This window comes from Lytechinus variegatus, chromosome 7, assembly GCF_018143015.1.
Source record: "Lytechinus variegatus isolate NC3 chromosome 7, Lvar_3.0, whole genome shotgun sequence".
NCBI classification, from domain to species: Eukaryota; Metazoa; Echinodermata; class Echinoidea; order Temnopleuroida; family Toxopneustidae; genus Lytechinus; species Lytechinus variegatus.
In genome coordinates, this window is record NC_054746.1 from 43,041,136 (window position 1) to 43,065,106 (window position 23,971).

Here is a 23,971-nt window from a genome sequence, read left to right on the forward strand (position 1 = left end):
ATTAATGGCAAAAAGCACATCAACAAAACTTGACCAAAGTAAACAATGCATGCATGCCTAAGAACTTAGAAATTGATTCCCTGGAACTACAGCTACTCAAGTTTTGTCATAGAATTCTGAATTAACCCCCCCCCCCCCCCCAAAAAAAAAAATGTATCTACATTGTATGGATGGACAAGGAAGAATCATGAAGAATATTTATATTTTCTTATTCAAATAAAATTCTAAATACCTATTGCAACCTGCATTTCATAGTGTACATGTACCTCTTACCATGTCTTCTCATTTGCCCAGAAATACATGTACTTCATCAAAAGTAAGCTTTTCTCAAGCTAAAACTAAAATGTAGAAAATTTTGATGATGAAATTAGAAAAAAATTTAACGGTAAGGTACGGAGTGTAACAATGACAAAATTTATCATGCACATGTGAAAAAACACCTTACAACTTGTCCACAATCCAATTTTGGAGAAAATCACATTTTGCTCATTTTCTGAAAATGTGAATTTAAAGTACTTTTTTAATTTGTGGTTCAAAGTAACTGAAAGAATACTAATAACAATCATGAATGACTGCAAGCTTATACTTTGGCGTAAAGGTCAAATAAATTGTAGTCAATCATAGGATTGCTATGACATCATTACAATTAGATATTAAATTTATTTTTATTGTAATAAGGATGATAGCATAGTGACAGATTTGAACCTGTATTTGTACATGATGATTAGAACATTACACAGTAAGATATTCCATGTCTCAATGTTAGCACCAAATTCCACACTTTTTTCCATAATAAGGTCGCATATATTTTATTTGATACTGTCATTGCTATATCGTATGGTAAGTGCATCAAATTTAAGTTCAAGTCTGATACAAATACATGTACTTTGGTTTTTAAAAAAGGGGAAATTCATTTTCACTTTCTGAAAAATTATACACAATACAAACTTTTCATTGTAACACTCATGATGATGATGAAGTGGGAGTTAGACTTCCCTGATTCAACTACATGAATGTTGTTAATGTTGTTCTGGACAGCATCATGCAAATGTGTTAACTTAATATGGGATGGAAATTTAGAAATAAAACTTTCTAAAGTAGAAGTAATGATTGAATTTAAACAATAAACTTCAACTTATTTTTTTTAGATAAATAAAATGAAGAAAAGTAAAAGAAAAAAAACCCCAAAATATCAAGTTGATTTAAGAGGCTACATGTATTCAAACAAGCAGTAACTTGAAAAGACCATAAATCAAAAAAATTCTTGTAGAAAAAGTGATGTTTAGAAGCTTTTCCAAGATTATAACCTTTACTTGTTTTAATACTTTTCGGAGCTCAGCTTGTTAGATTAACATGTCTTAAATCAATTTGGTGTTAGGGTCACTTCGGGTGGATTTTTCCCCACAAAAAGAAATAATTGAATTGATTTAATATAGTGAAAGAACAGAAAATCAGCAATCTATAAAATGGTTATAATGAAGGCACATGAAGTGGTTGTTATAAGTGGAGATTTTACACTGTATGTAGTTTCATTACCTTGTATATATTACAGTATTAATAGAAATCAAATGTCCAAATACTTATCGAGTCAGGAAGCCTCTGAAACAAAACACATAATTTTTGTTTTCTAATTAAGGATAAACAGCATAAAAAGTAAATATCACTGAAAAGGTTCATCTGACTGGTGAGCAGACATGAGAAACATTCTTAATTCCACTATCACGAATCAGTTATCTTGTTTTCTATTGTTCTTCTCCCACATTACGCGACACATGCGTCCTTAACGTTGGGGAAGAACAATAGAAAACAAGATGGCGGCGTAAACATCGGGCATGTCTCTACCCTCTTTTCATATTTTCCTTATTTTTTTGATGAATTCTTGTTTAAAAATAAAATTGATAGTGTAGAAATGTCGGAAATGGAGTTGTGTAATCCATGTACATGATTTTGGGCTAGATTTTTTAGAAGTAGATATCTTGGGAGTGAAAGTTTCAGATTTTGGGGCCCTATGTGCAGATGAATGGGAAGAAATACCAGGCTTCATTGAGAGTTAGCATACGTCAGGAAATGATTTTTACCCTCTAGAAGCCTTCTGGCTAAGTATGGCTAGGAATAGATCTAACCTTGTTCATTCATTGAATGAATAATGAGTGGGGATAACCTCTTTTGTTTTGGCAATTTCAAATTTAATCAATTAAATAAATATCACCAGAGCTCATCACTGTTTCTCCTTTGTCCATGCTCACTGATATTGACTTCAAGAAAAAAAAACTTAACACTCCCTCCCACTCCCAGACTGCAATAGTATCGCAGTGCATCCTAGTGCCGGACACCTTTACTTCAGTGCTTTAAAAATGACAACTAGAGGAAATACAATCAAGAAAAATTATCACTTGCTATTCCAAATATTCTGAAAATTATAAATATGATGAAATTATTTTATATTTTCCATTTTCTTTGCATGGCACTTGCCGCATACCCCTCGCGCAAAAAATTATTTTCGTGCGTGACAAATTACATCATAATTGCGGACGGGTGCCGGATGGGTAAAAATATTCTTGATTATGATGTGACAAAGAATTGATGTGAATTTTTCATATATCATATCATGAGTAAATTCTAAGTTTTGTTTGCTGTCTTATATCGATTCTGAGCAGATCTTTGTTAAGCTGGACTGCTAATTCAGCATTCTTCCAGTATTTGCGGTAAGGTAAGGTAAGGCAAGGTATAAATTTGTGTTTGCTAACTAATTTCATTTTTTTTGTTGCGCGTTTGATATATGGCACTTTCCAGTATTAATGCTCTTCATATCGTGACCCTCTCAGTTATCAAGTTCTATCAATACGCTGTTGATCGTCAACGGCTCTCTATCACGGTAAACCTCGCGCACGGCCGGGCCGGGGTAACGGTTACCTTGAGAATGAGCAGTTGATCATCTGAGCGATGGAGCGGACGAGATTGAAATTCGGCAAATCAGGTCTGTATTTCCATCAGAAAATAGACCAATTGGGATCAATTGTTAATGCAAACCACTTGTTCACTGCAACCATCCTGCCTGTGGGGAATCTACAGGTAGGACTATGGTATGCCAATGCTGTACATAGCACACACTTTGAAAAATCATTTGAATTTGAACTTGAATTTTGGGCATATTTTTTTGTACGCCCTCTAGTGGTGGAAAGTAATATGGCAAGAACATTTTCATTTTTTGATCTCTATTTTTAATTAAGAAAAGAATAATTCAAAGAATCAAATTTAAATAAGAGTCAAGTTGTATGAATAATAGGTGTAATGGAAACTGTCAGTGTAAAAAAATCAAGCATTTGCCCCAAAGAAAAAGAGAAAATAAGCCAAACATTGCCACCCTTATTTTGCCACACATGGAGATATAAGTGAGAACAAGGTTATATCATAACCTTGTTCATTGAATGAGTGATGCAAACTATGTTCTTTGTTTTAAGCATTTTCTTTCATTTTAGAGAAAAAAAAGGTAATAAAAGTTGGATTTTTTCGCCTTGTTTTAGCAATCTTAATGTTGTTCTTTGAATTGATCTGTAAAATTGAACTGCAAAAGTCTTACAGAACGAAATTGATTTCGTACGCAGTACTATGTGCGTCCAGAAATATGAGTGTCCGGTAATACAATACATACCGGTAGTTGAACTGTGGACTGTCAATGTCATTGTGTGCTGCCATGTTTTTGTGTTACATGCATAACTGGGGATTTAGCTCCTGTGTAATTCGAATAGCTGCATCACAGAATTATGATGGCCCCTATGAAAACGTGTGCAAAAGAATCGCATGCGCGTGTAATAGAAATTGCCTGGGATGAGAGTACGGTACTCCCTTGCACTTGTTCACTGGTACCACCCTGCCTGTGGTGAATCTACAGGCAGGACTATGGTATACCAATGTTGTACAGAGCACACACTTTGAAAAATCATTAAAATATCACTTTTGTGACCAAAATGACTAAATTCCATGCAGTTGCAACTTATTTCTCATTAATAACTTGGGAATAATTTTTGTATCCACCAGAGCGCTCAAAAACTTGAATTTTAGGGATATTTTTGTGTACGCCCACTAATGATGGAAAGTTTATATGGCAATAAAACTTTCATTTTTCAATCTCTATTTTTAATTAAGAAAAAAAAATGAAGAATTAAATTTACATTTAGAGCCAAATTACATGATTTATAGCTTTAATGAAAACTGACAGTGTAAGAAAATTAAACTTTTGTCCCATAAAAAAAGAGAAAATAAGCCAAACATTGCCATCCTTATTTTGTCACACATGGAGATGTAACCGAGAACAATATAACCTTGTTCATTGAATGAGTGCTCCCTTGCTGCACCGGCATTTTTGTTACGGTTACGGATGTAGACCAAAATATCATTCCGTTATCATGAATATCCTCATTATTAACCATTGAATTGATCTAGCCTTATCCATAGATCGGCCTCTTTAATCAAACTTACCTTATAATCAAACGTGCATTTCTTCTCTTTCTGAATTCCACTAAATGTACGAGACAGATTTAAGATCAGTGTTGATATAATGTAGGATCAACAAAATTACTTCCGGGTTCATTGGTAGCATTGTAGCCCTTGCCATGCATGGGGCATAGCTAGGCGGATCCCGTGGGGGGACCCCCCTTTTCGCGGAGAAAAACAAAGAAATATAGGAGAGAGAGAAAAAAAGAAAGGGTTAAGAGAGGAGAACAAAAAAAAGGAGGAAGACGGGTGAATCAAAAAAGGGGAAAAATACCACCAAAATCTTACCTTTCATATCACTATGAAAATGTAATCGCGATGTCTGAGATACATAGTCAATATATGGCATTGTCCTAGGTCAAAATAATTTTTTTTAAAGTATCGGCTAGCGCTCGCATCGTTCATTAAGTGTGATCCATATCCACTTCACAATTTTCATTTTTAGTGCTTGAAATAGTGCTTAAATTTACCGTTGTCACTAGACTATTAAAAAATAAAATTACACTTCGCGCTCGCATCATTATAATGTAAGAAGATACACAATCACCCATCTTCATGATTTTAAAAACATGAATATATAGTGTCCCGTTGAAGGTGTAAATCTCATTTAAATAGATATATATACAGTGCGTCCCCCCCAAAAAAAACGAAACCGAGATTTAGTGATGATTTATCATCAGAAATAAAATAGCTCAAATGACCTACCAACGTAGAGCTTAGAAGGGCTTAGAACATCTGATATTCCTTAAACCATTCCTCATTTACGCATGAGTGAGCAAAAACAACTCAAAGAAAGGATATCACAACTTATTTAAGGGGGTATCTAAATTAAAAAAAAAGTCACTTGACTAAAAATTTCAATATCTGCTCTTTTATTTGATACTTTAATCACAAAAATGGTCAAGAAGTAAAAAACTTATGATCCCTCGAAAAAATGCTTGTATTTCCAAAATTTCATTAAATAAACGTATTTTCACCAGTTTCCCACAGAAGCTATATCGCACGGTAACAGAAGAGTTAATGCATGGCTGATCGTCAAACAAAACGGAGCGTCGAGTTTGAACGATAGCCTGTATTCATTTTATGAAATTATTGAAATTCAAGCCTTAATTAGTTCAAATCACCAGAACTTTGTTATTTCTTGACCATTTTCTGTAATTGAGGTATCAAATTAAAGAGCAGATATTGAACTTTTTATATATGTGGTTTTCTTTTTAAAACCCAGATAGGGCCCTCCCTATAAACTCTGCATAAACGACATATTTGGGATTTTTTTTTGTCAGGTCTGAAACTTAAAGGGGAATGAAACCTTTGGAAGAAATATGCTTGTGTAGAAACAGAAAATCAAAGAATAAGAATAAAGAAAGTTTGAGAAAAATTGGACAAATAATGAGAAAGTTATGAGCATTTGAATATTGCATTCACTGTGGAGATCCTGGCCCATTGGCAATGCGACAAGGATGTGTGATGTCACTGATGAACAACTTTCCATTTGGTGGACTATAAAATACCCTCAAAATGTCTCTATTTGTTTTTTCTTATGATGATACAAGCTCTTTATCCATGATGTATTCTTAAAAAAATATGTATGCAGAAAGAACACATGACATATGGATAGATGTGATAAAAGAGGCATGGGGAGATTTGTTCACAAGTGACATCACACATCTTTGTCGCATTGCCAATTTGATATCTCCATAGCACTAGTGATCGCAATATTCAAATGCTCATAACTTTCTCATTATTTGTCCGATTTTTCTGAAACTTTTGTTGATCTGTTTCTTTGATTCTGTTTTCACACAAGCTATCTTGTTCCAATGGTTTCATTCTCCTTTAAGACCAATATGCTATTCCGGTTAACCAATCTTTGACAAACACTACCGTCAGTTCTTTGTCATTCGACGGCAATTTTCAATATATTCACTATTTTCTTGAACCCTCCGTTTGACTGAGAAACATTGTTCATATGGTAACTGTCAAATAAAATGGGACTTGTCAGATAAAATGCAACCGATCTCCTGATCATAATCCCTTGAATGAAACTCTTTATGAAATCAATAAGCTCAGCGTTATGAAATATTGTCAGTGGTTTTGTATCCAGCCTTTCCCAAATTATCTGGAACTTCAATATGCCGAAATTGTTCATTATAAGAGTAAATTTTTGATAAACATGGCGACTCGAATAATAGTGCTATGACAAGAACCGGGGACAAGAATCACCTTTTTCTTCCAGAAAAAAAGGGAAAACTGTGGGCGAAATCAGATCAAGTTGGACATCGGGCAGAGAAGACTTGCAGAAGAACCCAGGAATAATGCATTTTTTCTGTTTCTCGGGTCTAATCGCCCTCTCCCCGTCCAACTCATCTCTCTCTCTCTCTCTTATATTTATATGAATTCACCCCCTCTCTCCCCTTCCCACTCCCACCAAATCCACTATATAGTACATTTATGTTTATATAAAATTTTCCATCTCCGTCTCTTTACCTCTTTCTTACATTCTCTTTTTCCAAATTTTTTGTTCATCCTCTTCTGTGAACTCGTAACATAACACGCACTGTGTAGATAATTATAAGATGACCTTCTTATCAGAAAAGTGCAATCACATAGACAACAAACATATATTTCTCACAGAGTATCGAGGTCAAAATGTTTATTAGTATACAGTCGAAAATCTCTAAGTATAAACAATTACCATGCACTATAAATTCTCTCTTGGAATTTTTTCCTTAAATTTTTTTTTCATAAATATATTCTAGGTAATCTTTTTTTTTTCAAATAAATCGTTTGACGCAATTAATTTCAATCACTGATTTCAATACTAGGTATTCATTATTTGTAGGTATATAAATCAGATTTTATATACATTGACATGTACATTCAATGCTAAAAATGGCGCACAACAAATGGTTCATAAAGATATTCTACAATAGATATGTAGGCATAGTGGAACACGATGAAATATATCCTTCAGTATCTGAAATTATGCTCCGTTTGCATGCCTACATAGTTATTCATAAGCCTGTATAAAATAGGATTTAACGTAGATGATATATTTTTTGTGAGTATTACAGTACAGGCCAAAGGTTTGGGGCCACCTTCAGATTTGATAGAAAATCATACAAAATACTGCATTCTGCATTCATTCAAAAAATTATTGATACTGGATGGGCTTTGGCAGTTCCACACAAGGATGTTTCCAATTGGTTTTGATTGCGCTTCTGTCAAACTCCAGTCGGTTTTCATAATTTTTATATCAAAATTTTGTGCATAACTTTAAACTGTAAAGGTATGCATAAAATTTGAATATTTAAAGCAACGTAGCTTGTCTGACATAGCAACAAATATGTCAACCTGCGGATAGTCAACCTGTCAATCGGACAGTCAACCTGCCTGAAACTCTTGCTCCTGCTCTACAACTCTACTGGCCAACTCAAACCAGCCTTCTCTCAATCTTCTCTCACCCCTCGAACTCAACCAGCCTTAATTCTACTTAAGCCTCTCATCACTTCAAGCTTTCCACTCTTTCTGGTTTACAGTCCTATTTACACTACAGTCATTTCTAAAATATACTTACTTTTGCAATCTACACTTTCTCGCCTCTCCATTGCTCTTCTACCTCTATCTTTTTTTTATCTTAGTCCTTTTCAGGACTTTACACAAGGTGTACCGTAATTATAAACCACTTCATTGATTGTTTCTGCCACCATGCAAACCTTCGAACATCTTCTGCTAGAATCAAGTTTGCAAATATTATATGTTGCTATGTCAGACAAACACAAACTTTTAGGTTGTCAAAAACAACCTTTGTTTTAAATAAATTATATTCAAACTGTATGCCTACCTTTAAAGTTTAGAGGTTTGCATAAAATTTGAATAAGAAAACCGATTGGGACTTACAGAGATGCAGTCAAAACCAGTTGGAAACATGCTTGTGTAATAATAACTGTAATAGCTCATTCAGTATCAAATCATTTGCTTATATGCAGAATGCAGTGTTATGTACGATAATCTTTTAAATTTGATGGGGGCCCCAGACTCCGGACCTGTACTGTTCGTCAGACCGAAAAATTTATTAATAAATCAAACTTTTCGCATATTCTAATAATTTGCTTGATTTGACCGATTCAGTATTCGGCTTTCACACCAACACCCTCTTAGGGCACTGCTGGGAACTATTTTTAAATAAGGGGTGCTGCAATTTTGTTCAGACAAAAAAAGTCATATATTATACAGGATATACACTTCAAGACGAAGGGGGTTTCGAGAAGAAAAAAAAATGACAAAAGAAGGTTATTGCTCCATTTTTTTTTCTTTTTGCTGTCAACGTGATTTCTAGGGGGTGCTGCCTACGCAGTATACATTCGCAGCACCCCATGAACAACCTGGGGGTCTATTCTTATTTCCCGAATATGATATACAAGATTAACATTCATACTCCACATTATCTTATTATAAATCTGTAAGATTTAAATGGAAATCCAGTTCGGGTCAACATTAATCACAGGTGTCCAGAATTTATGTTAAATCCCCGAAACGTATATGCTCACATCTATCAAAGCAATCAATTTTTTTACTTCCAGTAAATTTATTTCATTAACAAAAAGTATCACTGATCCAGTCGAAATATTCATAAAAAAACATATGAACCCATATAGTGAGATGGCGCTGCGGAAGTATAATACCTCAACTTCATGACCTAATAACTATATGGTCATGATCATGAGTAAATCAGTTGAATGCCATCATATAGAAGCGTATTTTTCGAAGACATCGTGAAGTTTACATATCACATTAATGAATTCAGTCTTAAAGTAGGCCTAGACTAGAGAAGTAAACATATTGAAACGCAAGATTATTCCAATAAGAATATTATAGGCGTACTCGTCATATAAAACATGCAAAATCTCATTTCATACTATGATTTGATTATGAGAATTGTAATGAAAACCATATTGCCACACGAAAATCAGGACTAAAGGGGTAACTCTTCAAGTTTTATAAGGTTTATTAGCTTATTCTGTACTCCAATGGCAAAGTTTCGTTATTCTCACTGAAGGGTTGAATAAATTGCTTATCTTAAAGGAGCAGTCCATTATTAAGATAAAACCATCCTTTAATTATACCATAAATAACCAATACACCGATTTAGCAAAAACAATAGCATACGTGCGATATATACATTGCAAATTATTTAAACGTTTCAAGAAACGAATCATACATACTGGATTCAAAATATAACATTCATCAATTGTACTGGATAATATCAGTTTCCTAAATGACCAGGCTTACCTTACGATTGGTCTGCGACCTCATTTTGGAAGAAAATGTACTTTTCATGTGAGACAAGGAATTCACATCTTGCTATGCCAAGTTCCAATTCATGATTACTGCTACCCTTCTAAGAATAAAAACAATTTTGCTTTGATATCTAATAAATGAAGTCATGGCGATCGTGCGAACAGATATATGATTTGAAACTAATTTAGACTTTATTCCAAATTGGAAGGTTTAGAATGACTCAATATTAGTATTTCTAGTTATTTTGAACATTTTGAACATTTGAAATTATGAACTATTTGAACTATTGAAATATTCTCATGAAACAAACTGCGATTTGTTCTGAACTCGTAAACCAATCATAGGTATACGATGTGTAATGGCGTATAGGCCTTTACATTTTTACTCTTATGAGAAAACAAACATCGTTAAAATTTATACACAATTATCGATACTCTATCGATGGCGATTTTAGGCGTCTTTGGTTAATAGACTGTTGTAATATCAATTACAAATTTATTCTGATATCATACTAACTTTTCTGATGGTATGAAGTTTCTTTCTGGTTTGTCTATAGGAGGCTGGTTGACAACGGCGCTTACAGTCTTACGATGATCTGGTGACAACTCGGTCGCCATCGCTCCTCCTGATGGCTTACATTTTGGCGCCATTCCACTTTCGTCGCCGCACATTGCACCCACTGTACTTTGTGCAGACCCTGCAACTGGTTCGGTAACCCAATCTTTCGCCCAATCTTTGTATGTTTGCCAGTAGTTAGCCTCGTCTGCTGCATCAATATCGAATCCAGCCTTACTTTTACTCCTCCTAAAGTCAATGATAATATTTTGAATTCGGTTGTTATCCATGTCCCCGATATCATCGTCTTTCTTAAAGAATTTTATTTCATTCTGTTGAACTTCATTCATTTTGAAATCGGCTGATTTATTACATGATAGATAACTAATGAGTAATGACTTTGGCCTTCTTTGTCAATCAGAATTGCTGAATTCAGGAATAGTGAATATATAAGCCCTTTATTTGTCAAATTAATCAAGTAACACAGAACTGTTTGTTCATTGTGGAGGAGTAATAGCATTATGTAGTAAATTTATGAATTCTCGCAATGGCATTGCATGATGACCACTGCGTTTATGAAGAAATTGATTGAAACCCCATTCTTACTCATTATTTGTACCTATTCTTTGCGCAATACAAAGTGACCAAAATGAGTAAAATGATGAAGAAAGCAGCGAATGCCGTGCATATGTAGATAGTCAACTCCATCTCTCTTGCTGTCATTCTACCTGTAGTAATTGAATGAAAAGAAACACAAAAAAAATCCATTCAACAGAATCGATCAAGACTTATTTACGAATTAGCTTCCATATCAAATGAGGATGCGTAACTTTGAATTATGATGGACATGATACAGGATTATTTGGGAGATACTTAAGGACAAGTCCACCCCAACATTTTTTTTAAAATAATTTGAATAAAAAAAGAAAAAAATTTATTTATTTTTATTGTAACATATTTAATCAGGATAAAGATAAAACATGATCAGCCGAGGCTGTTTTACATCATGGCCCTGACAACACACACAAAATATATACAACGCATAAAAATTATTTCTAAAAAGTAGTAAACTACAATGGCTCACAATATAAAAATCAAACAAGCAATAACTTCTCCTAATTAAAAAAAAAAACAGTTTATGAACATCCTGGTCAAGTTGAATATTGAGGGGACCAGTAAAATTACCCACTCACTATTTTTTGTATTTAATTCCATGAAATAGGAAATATTTTATTTTTTCTCCTCATTGCACGTGAAACAAAGTTTTATTCCTCCCTGAACATGTGAAATTACCATTGTTTTAACATATTGTGGTTCAATCAAGAGAGTCTTTGTCAAACCTGTTTAAAAAATGAAATATTCTAAAATAAAAAAAAAGTGAGTGACATCATTTACTTTAGATCTCACTTGCATATCACTGAGTTGTGCATACTTATAACTGTTTTGTGAAAAATAAGCCAAAGTTTAAAATGTCATAACTTTTATTTTACATCCGCTTTTGATGAAATTTTCAGCGACATGCCTGTTTGATTTTCCTCTTTGTATTCAAACCAACTCTTTTCTTGAGTGGACTTGACCTTTAAAAAGTACACTATAATAAAATTGAGAACTTAAATCATACCTCTTCCTGGAATTACTCCAAGGGTCTGTGATGTTGAGCTTCTCGTTGTCACCTCTTCCGATGAATACGTCCCTCGAAGTCTTTCAGTTGTTGTCAAGATATCTGTCCCTTCAGCTTCAGTAGTAGTCTCATGGCCTTCTGGTAACTCTGTACCATAAACATCTGGCAATTCTGTTGCAAAGTCAGTAAACAATCCCAAGTCTGGAATGTCAGTTTCTACCTCGATTGGCAACGTCAGTCTCGTTCTGTCACCTTCTGTTGTTCTTCTCCCGGTTTCGATAACAACTTCCTCTGAATAGTCGTCAGAAGAGAGAGGCGAAAATCCATCGTAGTCAATGACAGCCCTAAAACCGAAGTTGTCTTCTGAGGATTCGCTTACAGACTTGTTATCTGCCATGTCTTTCGATTGTGCACGAGTGAAATTGTACGCCATAACAAATCCTGTGTGGTTATGAGCTGGGATGTCTCCCGATTTGAATTTAATGGTCACGTCGCGCGCGGGTGGTATAGCCACTGACCAGTCATCATCAGAACAAAATCGCTCATTTAAAACTTTAGTGCCTGTGAAGAGTGTTATTTGAACATGTGTATCAGCTAAGAGACATCTCCTTCTCCCGCTCATTCTGAATCCATCTAGGTCTATAGACATAAACTGAAGATTCACATTCTCATCTTGGTCTGCTAATAAAGTCCAAACACATTCGAAATTAGGTGGATAAGGAATCGGAAAACTGCTTGAAGGAAATGTACCAGATCCTTCTCCAATTGCAAACTCGCACCTTTCCTGCCATGGTGGTTCAACAGAAGGTCCAATCCAAGAATAGTTGGTAAAAATGTCTTCGCACGAGCACGGGAACTGTAGATCATCTATACTTCCATTGAATGTAGAATTTAAGGACATGAATGACGCGCAGAATCCCCGACCAACACTATATTCCGAGGAAAGTTCAATTCTGATAAACCCTGCATCGGACATAAACAGGTTTTGTCCACGATTATTACAGATATATGAGTAATTTCCTGAAATATCAACCCTAATATATCCATAACGAGTGTCACATTTGCCGTCGATTACCGGTGCACCCATACCATTGTCCAGTATTTTCAATGCTATTTGATGATCAGGAAGGGAAGATTCTACAGCCCAAATGCAATCGGTTTGGGAAAGCAACTCTTGGGGATAGAATGCGTATGAAAAGTAACCAAATTCAGAACGTATTGTGGCACCACACTCATCAGAGCTTATAACATCACAGACAGGATCAGTTACCAAGCTTTTTGGAGGAAGAGTGGACACAGGGAATGTTGAAGGTTGTGATTCCTTGGTTGTCGTGTCTTCTCTTCCATGGAATGATGGAACAGATGTTAGATTTTCAGGTAGAATTCTCAACTGTTGACCTTCAATGGTAGATTGTCTTAGTTTGTAGAAAGCATGGAAGCCCTTGCCCTGGCCACCTTGACTGTAAAACTCGATTTCAACCGAGTTGGAATGTATCATCACCTCTTCATTTTCAGTTCTGACGCCACATAGGGTTTTCTCTTCTCCTGAAACACAATCCCGGATCAGGATGAAAGTATCAGCCTCGCTGCAGGGTGGGTATGTCACAGGAACCTCACCAAGATCAAAATCAAAGAAATCCAACTTCACCATCACATTCCCTTCTCCTCGTATAATCCAGACGCAGTGTGAACCTGCTGGGTATTGCCAAGGAAACATTGGTGATGCAATCCATCCACTTTCTTTATCAGATTCTGTGAACCACTCCAACCATGTTCCATCTACACTGCATTTGCTCATGAGAGCTGGAAGACGAGCAGTTCCGGACACAGCAAGACTCTCTAGATGTTCTGTGGCATTGCAACTTACAATTTCACCTGTGGCAACATAAGATCGAAATTGAGGTATTTCGAAGGTTTCAAACACAGCGTAAAATCCCTGGCCTTGTCCTAATTTTCCCTTGATTTCAATTTGTAAACTATTTCTGGAAGACTCAATTTCCCGGTAGTCAAAATCACCACACAAGTATACTGCATCTAAAACAAAGTCACTGATGACCACATGAGAATATGATGTATCACATGGATCTATACGAGCAGAATCAAGTGAAAAGTTTCTAAGCTGGAGCACTATATATCGTGAGGGATCTGTCATTATATACCAACAGGCCGTGTAGTTGACTGGATAGTCATTGGGATAAAACATGGTAGAAAACGTCCCAGAATCCTCGGTAATTTCATCGCAGACATTGGATATTAATGATACATCAGTCGGCTGTGTCGATGGAGTAGTGACCCTTGGAGAACTACTAATATCTTCATTAAAACCAAAGTTCCCTCTGTACTTGTCAAAATCGTCTTCAAATTGATTTCCCGATGTGATGTTGATGGGCTTCATACTTCCTCCGTTTTTATCCAAATAATCGAACAGGGTTGTGTTTTTCAAGAGGTCCTCTATGAAATCGAATGGAGTCGACAATATTCGCTGGCAGATAGAAAAGTTGAATAGATTTTCGATGGAAGCAATATTGTTCGAGAAATTTCGAGAGAAGTTCATGAATAACAATTCGCAGTCCTCAAAGATTCTCGCAGGTGCAGATAACATTGAAAGAGGGATAGGTAGCTCTTGTAAAAGACTCCAAGGATCATCTAAGCCCAGGTTTGTTTGATATGTATCATTGTCAAGATCAAAGGACGAGAAAACAGCTTGCAATCCTCTCCCAATGTTGCCTGCCTTGGGGTCGAAAATCAAACTCATCTTGCCGCCATAAGATGTTATGTTCCGTGGTGGTAAAGTACCGCAGTATATAATATCTTCTTTGTCATAGATAGGGGAGGAAATGACGAAAAGAATAGGCGTGGTTTCATTGCAGATTGAAGGAGGTTCATATCCAAAATCGATGTCAACGAACTCAAGATTAATTTCCTTCCCCTTACCAACAGTGATCTCCCAGATCATGCGCATACTTGGAAAAGGCATCGGATATCCCAGAGAAGAAAGGCTTCCATTATCTCCTGATATGGAGTAAAGCAAAGTATTTTGAAGCAACGCGTCCAACAGTTCAGTAATATCCAAATCGGGCTCAACGATGCTTATTTGTGCCTTAAAATTTTGCCGTGTAACTGCAGAAGGATGATAAAGCAGCTCAATACGCACAGGAGATTGGAACAGAGCTCCAAATAAAGGAATCGAGCAGAAAAAAGTCTCGTTAGCATATCCATCAGGTTTCCAACTACGGATAGTAATAAATGCATTATCAGAGGTACAATTTGCAACCGTAGCATTAGAAAGACCAACACTGATTAAGGACAACATAAGTTCTTCATTCCCATCAGGTAAAAACGTCAGTGAACAGTTTTCACTTATACCAAACGGTTCATTTTTAGGACTTAGCATCATTTCATCGATTTCAAAGCACTGGTCAACATTCAGGTCAGAAATTTTTTCAAGTAAACTGGAATTTACAGTTTTGAATTCTGTAACCATCTCTCCACTTCCAACGTCACTAATGTCATAAGCTTCCTGATCAAACATGTCAAATAGGGACTCATCGACGATCTGATACCACAGTGCCCATACAATATCAGGATCTTGTTGTGTGTATACACTGATGGAAACTCTATTGCTGATAGTTATTAATGTCAGCGCTCTAGTATTTGAAGATTTTACCTCACAAAATGCTGTAATTTGAGGTTGAAAATCAGGAAGAAATTCTTCAAATATGATAAATGTCCCGTTCTCAAGGCAGAGATCGCCAGCGCTATCGGCAATAGCTAGGCTAGTGTTGTTGTATTCCAAAACCAAGAGAGCAATGGTAACAATGGAGTCCTCTGGAGCAGAAATGTTCCATCTACAAGATAGTGATTTGTCCATTGCATATGAAAACAATATGCCAGATGAACTCTCCAGTTGATGCTCACATGCGTTTTGATCTTCACCAGTGTTCTCAACGGTATCCTGCTTCGTTGTATTTTTCTGATCTCCTTTCGATGTTTGTCTTCTCGAGATAGTATGAACCAATGGGTCTGGAATAACTTCCGGGTTATCATCTGCACCCTTGGCGTCATCACCAACGTCCCCTGTGAAAAAAAGCGGTTATAGAAAAATGATTATCAAAGAATACCTGTATCAACATGTAGGTACTGGCAATATATAAATTCAGATGACTGTATACTCAGATGCATCTATCCACATACTATGGTTATTAAAATGTGATGAGCTATTCAGAGAAAGAAAGAAAAAAATGAATCCTTTAATCTCATCTGTCAGTAACCTTTAAAGCTAAAAATTGTACAACCATCGTACTTATAGAAGAGGAGATCCTGCCTTTGAAGGACAAGTCCACCCCAACAAAAAGTTGATTTGAATAAAAAGAGAAAAATCTAACAAGCATCACACTGGAAATTTCATCAAAGTCGGATGTAAAATAAGTTATGACATTTTAAAGTTTCGCTCAATGTCACAAAAAGTTATGCACATCCTGGTCGACATGCAAATGAGGAGTCTGATGACGTCATCCACTCACTATTTCTTTTGTATTTTATTATATGACATAAGAAATATTTTTATTTTTTCCTCATTGTCAAGTGAAACAGCGATTAATTCCTCCCTGAACATGTGGAATTAGCATTGTTTAAAACTATATGGTTCAGTCAAGTTTGTCATTATTGTCAAATCTGTAAACAATTCACTGAGTTGTGCATATCACTGTTTTGTGCAAAAAATAAGCGAAACTTTAAAATGTCATAATTTTCTAATTTTACGTCCGATTTTGATAAAAATTTTCAGCGTTATGCCAGTTTGATTTTTCTTTATTTATTCAAATCAACATTGTTCCGTGGACTTCAATCTTAATATGGGTCTCGGAGCTGCTATCATTGAATACACTACACCCTTTGCATTGGATATCATGTAAGAGTTTTCGCAAAAGCTACACTGTAAAAACTGCGGTGTTAAACTGACACCAATTGGTGTTAATAGAGGACCACACCCTGAGGTGTTAAAATTACACCCTAGAGATTAAACATCAAACACCAAAGAGTGTAAATGTAACAACAAAATGTGTTGTAATAACACCTATAGGTGTAAAACTAACACCACCAATTTAACACCGGTGTAAAATGACTGGTGTGGTCCTATATGTACACCGGTTAACACCACAGTTTTTGCTGTGTACGCAGACGCTTTCTGGAACGTTGTCACGTAGAGAATCTATTATCAAATACCCTTCATGACAATAAAATTTTTGACGAGGGTCAATGACTCGAAACAGCAGTTAATTCGTCGGCTAGCTACTCTGGATACTGAGCGGCATTTTTCGTCAGCTCTGAGACGTAGAACGAATTTGTTGCTCGGATTCACCGACCCTCGACAGAGGCTTCGTTGTGATTTTACTTGCATTATTTGTTGTGTTGTTGGATTCATTTCGTTTCGCTAAGTAAAAACTCGCTAACATCATTTCGAAATGGAGCACCAAAGCGATGACGTCAGTTACCATGGTGTCATGGTGGCCGAATGAAAGCGTGTATTTCTCATTTAGGAGAAAATGGCTTCTATCGGAATTTGATCGCTTGCAACCTTTTTTTTTCAGACGATCGAGCCAAAGTGTACAGACGACCGTCAGCTGCGACTCTGTTTAGGACCAGCCCATCATGACACCATAGCAACTGACGTCACACTCCGGTACTTTAGAGGTGCAGCACGTCTTAGAACACAGTCGAGCAATATTGAAGAAATCCTAAATATTTCAAATACTTACTCTGTGAAAAAGAGAAGGGTGACGAGCCTTCTGATTTCCTTGTGTCCTGGTCCAGGTATGATGTTCCCTGTGACAGGTAGAAAAAAACGAGTTTATAGAGATCCTCCTTTTTACATATATTATATAAGGTAGATCATTGAATGACTATGGTTCTCCTATAGTCGTCTTTAGATAACTCCCGATGAAACTGTAGGGGGATGGGATGCGGAATAAGTTGTGCATAGGGGTAAGTTGAGCCACCATCCCCAGGCCAATGAGTCAGACATTGTGGTAGTGCCATTATATTGATGTCCCGTTGCATAAACCCTAACCACACCACATTGTTTTCAACGTTGAAACAAAAAGTAATTTTCAGAGGAAAAAACAAATTTTAGTCAAAAAGTATTTTAAAAAAAGGGTGGAATAGACAAGCATTTTTTTTTACCCATATGCATCTTTAAATATAGTAAAAGAATAACAAGAACACTGTGAGCCCAGGCAGGGGCGGATATTTTCCCGAAGAAAATACCGACAAGCACAGTAAAAAGGTTTTCAACCAAATATTAAGGACATTTCGTCCACAAAATAGTTTGACAAGCAAAAAAAAGGCTTCATTTTCAAAGGAGGGGGGCACACTTCCGTTTTAACGGCATTTTTACATTTCAAATTTTAATTGTGCCTCTCAAAAGGTGAGTCCAGGTATGGATCTTCATTCTTGTCACAGTGTTTTACATGATGGATGCATAAGAAATGTGTTGATGTGAAGATATCACATTAAGTTCGGACTAGGGTTGGTTTGGTCGGTTGAGCCAGCCAACATGGGGCAAGTTGAGCCATGGTAATGTATATTTAAAAAAATTAAAAGCCATTGATATGCAGGCAGAAAGGACCAAATTTATAAGACAGTTGTTTTACTTTCATAGGATGTTAGTATTTATAGAGCAAGTGCAAAAGACTTTATATAAAAAAAATGTCATGCTGGTTCTTGTCCCATACCTTTTGTACATAGTTTTGTGGCTCAACTTACCCCATGGATGGGGCAAGTTGAGCCATTTGACCTTTTTTCAAAGGTGACAGTGACTTTCAGTATGGGGGTAGAATGGTATAAAGTTAGAAAAATGTTTAAGGCAAGGTACTTATTTCTACAAGATTATCAATCATATAATGTTTAACATATAAAAGCAAAAATTGGCTCAACTCACACCGCCTTCCCCAATGTTGCCCTGAAACATTGCCATTGATTGGTTGTTAGAATTAATCACGTGATTTCTGCTTCACTTATCGTTTAAAAATATTCTTAGTAATATTGAAAGACTTGTTTAACATGCAAGGAAAACACATTTTGAATGTATTTTCAAAAGCTTTGGCAATTCATTTACTAGTAGTATATCACCGAGGTCGTCGTAAAAGGAGAAGGGGGCGCCCATCCCCCAAGTGATTTTCAAAGAAGTGAAAAAATGAAGAAAGGAATAAATAAAAAGGGAGAAGAAACGGAAGACGGAAGGGTATTGAATAATAGATATCCGGTCTTCTAACTCTGTATTGCCTGAGTAATTCACCACTTTTATTAAAACAACAAAATGAAGTAGTCTCACTCCTGTATGCCAGAACGAATTAAAGATAAATAGTCGAAATTGTACATGCTGCGTGGCGAGATTGTCGGAATGGCTTTTCTCATCTTTTGTGCTTTTTTCGGTATGATGTGGACATATGGGTAAAAGGATATTCTATTTAACTAATATACAAAATTCAATTCACACAAAAAGCTAACAAACCCCTTGTTACACGTCATCTTGAAACGAGAAGTAAAAGTCTGGACCAATCGCGGTCGAGATTGAGTGTCCATATATAGCGCTATCCACAGTTCGCGTCTGTATGCTCGGAGGAGTTGAATTCAAATTCGAGAAAATATAATTTGAGTGTCAAACAATATCACAGCATTTAAGAACAACTAGTAACTTCCACTAAAGATTTATCATTGTCAAATCATTGCTGATTTGTGTAGCAGTTGTCGATACCTAGCAATTATTACATATCAATAACATGCATAAGATTATTAAGCTTTAGAAATTGGCATGATGTATTTGGTATAACATTATGACGTGTCTCGCTATAGGTCCAGGAGTTTTTTAATCATCCTTTCGATTCTAATATCAACTATATTAATTAGTAAAAAATAAAGTTTTTCAACGAATAAGTTAAATCGATAATAAAACCGCCAATAGTATTACAAACGATGCATGATGGAGGGTGCAGAATATCACCTCATTTTTTTTTAATCGAGCAAAATTCAACCACATCTAACAATACACAGCAAAAACTGTGGTGTTAACCGGTGTACATAGAGGACCACACCAGTGTTAAATTGGTGGTGTTAGTTTTACACCTATAGGCATGATAGGTGTTATTACAACACATTTGGTTGTTACATTTCACTCTTTGGTGTTATGTTCAATCTCTATATAGGGTGTAATTTTAACACCTCAGGGTGTGGTCCTTTATTAACACCAATTGGTGTCAGTTTTAACACCACAGTTTTTACAGTGTAAAAAGGACACTGGGCGTGCATAATAATCCAGAAAAAGGGGCTGGAGGTTCAAGCCCTGGGCGACCTCTTCCTTATGGTGACGTGCTAGAGATTGACCACAGGCATGAATAATCTCATCTAATTTTTAACCATTACTACCAAATCGGCAAGGCTTATACCTCCCTCACAATTGATGAGTCTACGGCGCGCCGTTCAGCCACAGTAGAGTAAAAGTGACTGAGGTATTACTCTCCTGAACATTTTAAAGTATAAAAAGTTTTCACTCGAAATCCTTTCTTTTCCTGAAATTAGGAAGATAAAAACATGGGCGTGCACCCCCTTCCACTTTTCAAGACAGAAACGACATTTTTCATCATTATGCATTCATCTTTAAATGCAATCAAAATGCTTTAAATGTGATTAAAGTGCTCGCGCACTCGCTCCGCTCCCACGCTCAATATATATCTTATAAGATTTTGGCCATGATAAATCCCTCCGTTTAGCTTATTGCAAAGGTTATATCCGCTGCATCATGAGAGTAAGGTTATAATACTTCTGTTTATGAATTGTGTGATACCAATAACTTTGAATGATTATGGTTATAACCACTGGCGGATCAAGGGGTGGGGGCAACAGCCGGCCCGTCCCCCCCCCCCCATCATGGCCGTAAGCAGCGGGGGGCAGGAGGCAGTTGCATCCCAAAAATTATGAAAAATTACTTTTTTTACTGAAAATTTTAACAAAAATCACCAAAAGTATGTAAGAAATCCTTAAATTCTACTTTTAAAAAGGCAAAAGCGCCCCACTGACAAGCTCGATCGCTTTGCTTCCTCGCTATTGAGTTTTTTTTTTTGTTCAAAAAGTTTACGCATGCTGCCTCCCAGTGAAAAAATTATGCGTATGGCCAGATAAACTACACTGCATCTATGATGGTGGTAATGATGGCGGTGGTGCATGGTGGTGACGGAGGAGGTCAAGTGGGTCTTCAGTTCATGATGATGACGAGGAGGTTGATGATGACGACGATCAAGATGCTGTTGAAGATGGTGTTGATGACGATGATGATTATGATGAATACAGGTGCCGGAACTGGGAAGAGGTCATCCCCAATTTCTATAATGTGACTAACAAAAACATAAAATGATCACCTGATTGTATTGTTTTACATGGCAAGCCCCTCCCCAACCATACTTACTCTCAGCTCAGCCCTCCCCCTGCCCAATTTTGATATTCTTTCCGGGGTCCCGGTATGATGAATATGATTATGGTGATGACGTTGATGATTATGATGTAAATGATGATGATGATGATGTTGTTGATTATGATGATGTTGTTGATGATGATGATGATGATGATGATGGTGATGGTGATGATGTTGATGATGATAGTGATGATGATGTTGATGATGATGTTGATGATGACGATGATGACGATGATGATGATGTTGTCGTTGTTGTTGTTGTTGTTGATTATGATGATGATGAAGGTGGTGGAGATAATGACGGTGAATGTGACGTTGATGACAAGGACGAGAATGATTTAAAAACAATCTTAGACTGTCATATAATCTAGCTAAGAGGGCTCCGTGATGATTTTCTATAAATATGATATTGACATAAGAAATCCATCATAGAGTCTTCTTATTCCGATATGGGCATCAACGATATCAACTTAAAAAACCCATAAATCTCTATTTTACATCATGATCAGTAATGATTAAATAATGTTTGGAACAATATTTAAATCATGTGAGTAATGTGTGTGTAGCTTACCTGTGAGACTGGTACCTCCCCGTTAGACGAGGCGCCATGTCTGATTACAGCTGGTGAACTTTTATGAGATGACGAAAGAAGAACAGCTAGAAACAGCAAGACATGAAGGCTCAACATTTTCAAAGTTGGACTGGATCAATAACGACGATTAAAAGATTTAACCTAGACTTCTGATCATCGTGATTATGGTATTTTCTTTGCAGGTTATGTGATTGATATAGTTTTAAGTTGCAGTTTCAACTTGGCGTGGAGCGTTTGGCGACGGTCCTCACCATTCAAAAATCCGCGCGCGCAAAATAAAATCCTTCTTCTGTACCAGAAACGATCAATTAAAATGGAACGCGAATTTTGACAACAGGTATCATGGTACATTTCGTTCACGGGTCCGACGCATTCCGGAACATTGTGATGCTAATTACTATTATACTATCTGCCTGGCATTTTAATTGGGTATCGGCGGAGATTTTCTTAGTAGATTTTTCACAAAAAGCCTTTTTCAAGTTGATTAAGTTCAACGTTCTTTTCTTTTCTTTTTCAATGCTGCAGTCACCGTCAAATGCATGTTGCAGAGAGTCCCAGATATACATCCTTCTGATTGGTTAAAGATCAAGTTAGGTTTGATATTTTGACCAGCAATTGATTGTCACCCTCTTGCAACAGGACCCTAGTCTTGAAGTCGTGCAATCAGAACGAAATCACCCGATTAGATTCTGACGATTTAAGGGTTACCCTCTACTCAATACTAGCGGGACAGTTGCGTTTCTAGGACAAACGGCTGGTGCCCCCAAACATTATATAAACTCCTCAAAAAGTTTGGTCTTACTTTGATCGATAATCCCTCCTTGGTTTTGGTAAACATAAATGTGTTATTAATAGCAATGAATAGAGCATTTAATTATCTTTGAATTGATACCCTAGATGATATGATTATGGTTCACATGGAGGTGCAGTGCCTTGAAATGTGGGCCAAGGTCAAAATTCAAAAGTTGCAAAATGACACAATATTGAAAGTTACTGTTCTTTTTTCAGTGATAATGAGTGAGTTTCTCAGCGGTTTGCGGTTTTCATGCACCTTAACATCACCATTAACATGGAATCAAACACAACTATGCGCGAGCAAAAACATAACAAATAAATAAACAAACATGCATAGGTATTTCAATCCACGACTCATAGTACCATTACTACAGAAGCAGGGGCTTGCCTTGATTTGAATGCAGTGGCGTACCGTGGGTCACGGCATGGGGGGGGCCCCAGCAAAAATTTTGAGTCACTTAGGGAGCGCGCGAAGCGCGCTCAGTTGTCAGGTATACTGACCTAATAGAGATATTTTATGGACATGCAGTGCCATTAAACGGATATGTATCTCACGGATTGAATAATGCGAGCGCGAAGCGCGAGCTGAAAATTTTTGATATTCAGAGCTATAAAAAAGGGACATTATAAGCAATTTTGTGTTAATCATGATACGTCTCGCTAAACAAACAATGTGAGCGCGAAGCGCGAGCTAAAAATTTTGTATACATTGACCCTAAACAGGGAAATTTTAAGGACTATATTTCAGAATCCATTAGGAGTATAAATATCTCACCAGAGTCATCTAATGCTAGTGCCATCCTTTGCTGATTTTGTCCGAACACAGTCATGAAGCACCTTTGGTAGTCATTGTAATCATGATTATCAAACGCATCTTACTAATCAAATACTGCAAGCGCCAAGCGCTAGCTGAAAATTTAGGAAATTCAGACATGAAGAGAGGTATTCTAAGGCGTGTTTGTAGGAATACCCTAAGACCATGCATATTTCACTAACCAAATGATGCGAGCGCGTAGCGCGAGCTAAATTTTTCGTATATATTGACCCTAAACATGGATATTTTAAGGACTATGTTTTTTAGGAATTCATTAAGGTTATACATAATTATCTCACCATAGTCATCTAATGCAAGTGCCAAGCTTTCTTCTTCTTC

The 23,971-nt window shown here is 36.5% G+C and overlaps 2 protein-coding genes across 4 annotated transcripts in view; both read right to left on the reverse strand.

Moving 5' to 3' along the window:
* Nucleotides 1-4,589, reverse strand: part of LOC121419380 (presenilin-1-like) — a 31,142-nt gene extending 26,553 nt beyond the window's left edge. Inside the window, exons 1-2 of one of the 2 annotated variants that reach the window (XM_041613816.1) lie at nt 4,480-4,589; nt 1,537-1,599 (exon numbers count right to left, since the gene is read on the reverse strand). The gene's annotated coding sequence lies outside the window, so the exon portion shown is untranslated. The remainder of the gene's footprint in view (nt 1-1,536; nt 1,600-4,479) is intronic. The other variant, XM_041613818.1, reaches the window with a different exon arrangement.
* Nucleotides 4,590-7,125: 2,536 nt separating this feature from the next.
* LOC121419381 lies at nt 7,126-22,319 on the reverse strand. 2 transcript variants are annotated; one of them, XM_041613821.1, is made up of 5 exons: nt 22,003-22,319; nt 17,725-17,791; nt 11,969-16,045; nt 10,967-11,075; nt 7,126-10,596 (listed from the first exon to the last, which is right to left on the reverse strand). In XM_041613821.1, exons 1-5 carry the CDS (start codon nt 22,117-22,119, stop codon nt 10,299-10,301), a joined length of 4,668 nt encoding a protein of 1,555 aa, XP_041469755.1. In that variant the 5' UTR covers nt 22,120-22,319; the 3' UTR covers nt 7,126-10,298. The 2 variants fall into 2 exon arrangements, with proteins under 2 accessions (XP_041469755.1, XP_041469756.1); XM_041613822.1 differs by having other exon boundaries at nt 10,534-10,596; nt 10,954-11,075.
* Nucleotides 22,320-23,971: the final 1,652 nt, after the last annotated feature.

Bases quoted from the DNA above. Each gene is read 5' to 3' on its own strand.
- LOC121419381 (XM_041613821.1), bottom strand. From the start codon at position 22,119: ATGTTGAGCCTTCATGTCTTGCTGTTTCTAGCTGTTCTTCTTTCGTCA. The intron at 16,046-17,724 runs GTAAGTATTTGA...TTTTTTTCACAG, and splicing joins ACCCTTCTCTTTTTCACAGA to GGGACGTTGGTGATGACGCC. The intron at 10,597-10,966 runs GTACAAATAATG...CATTGACTTTAG, and splicing joins TTGTATTGCGCAAAGAATAG to GAGGAGTAAAAGTAAGGCTG.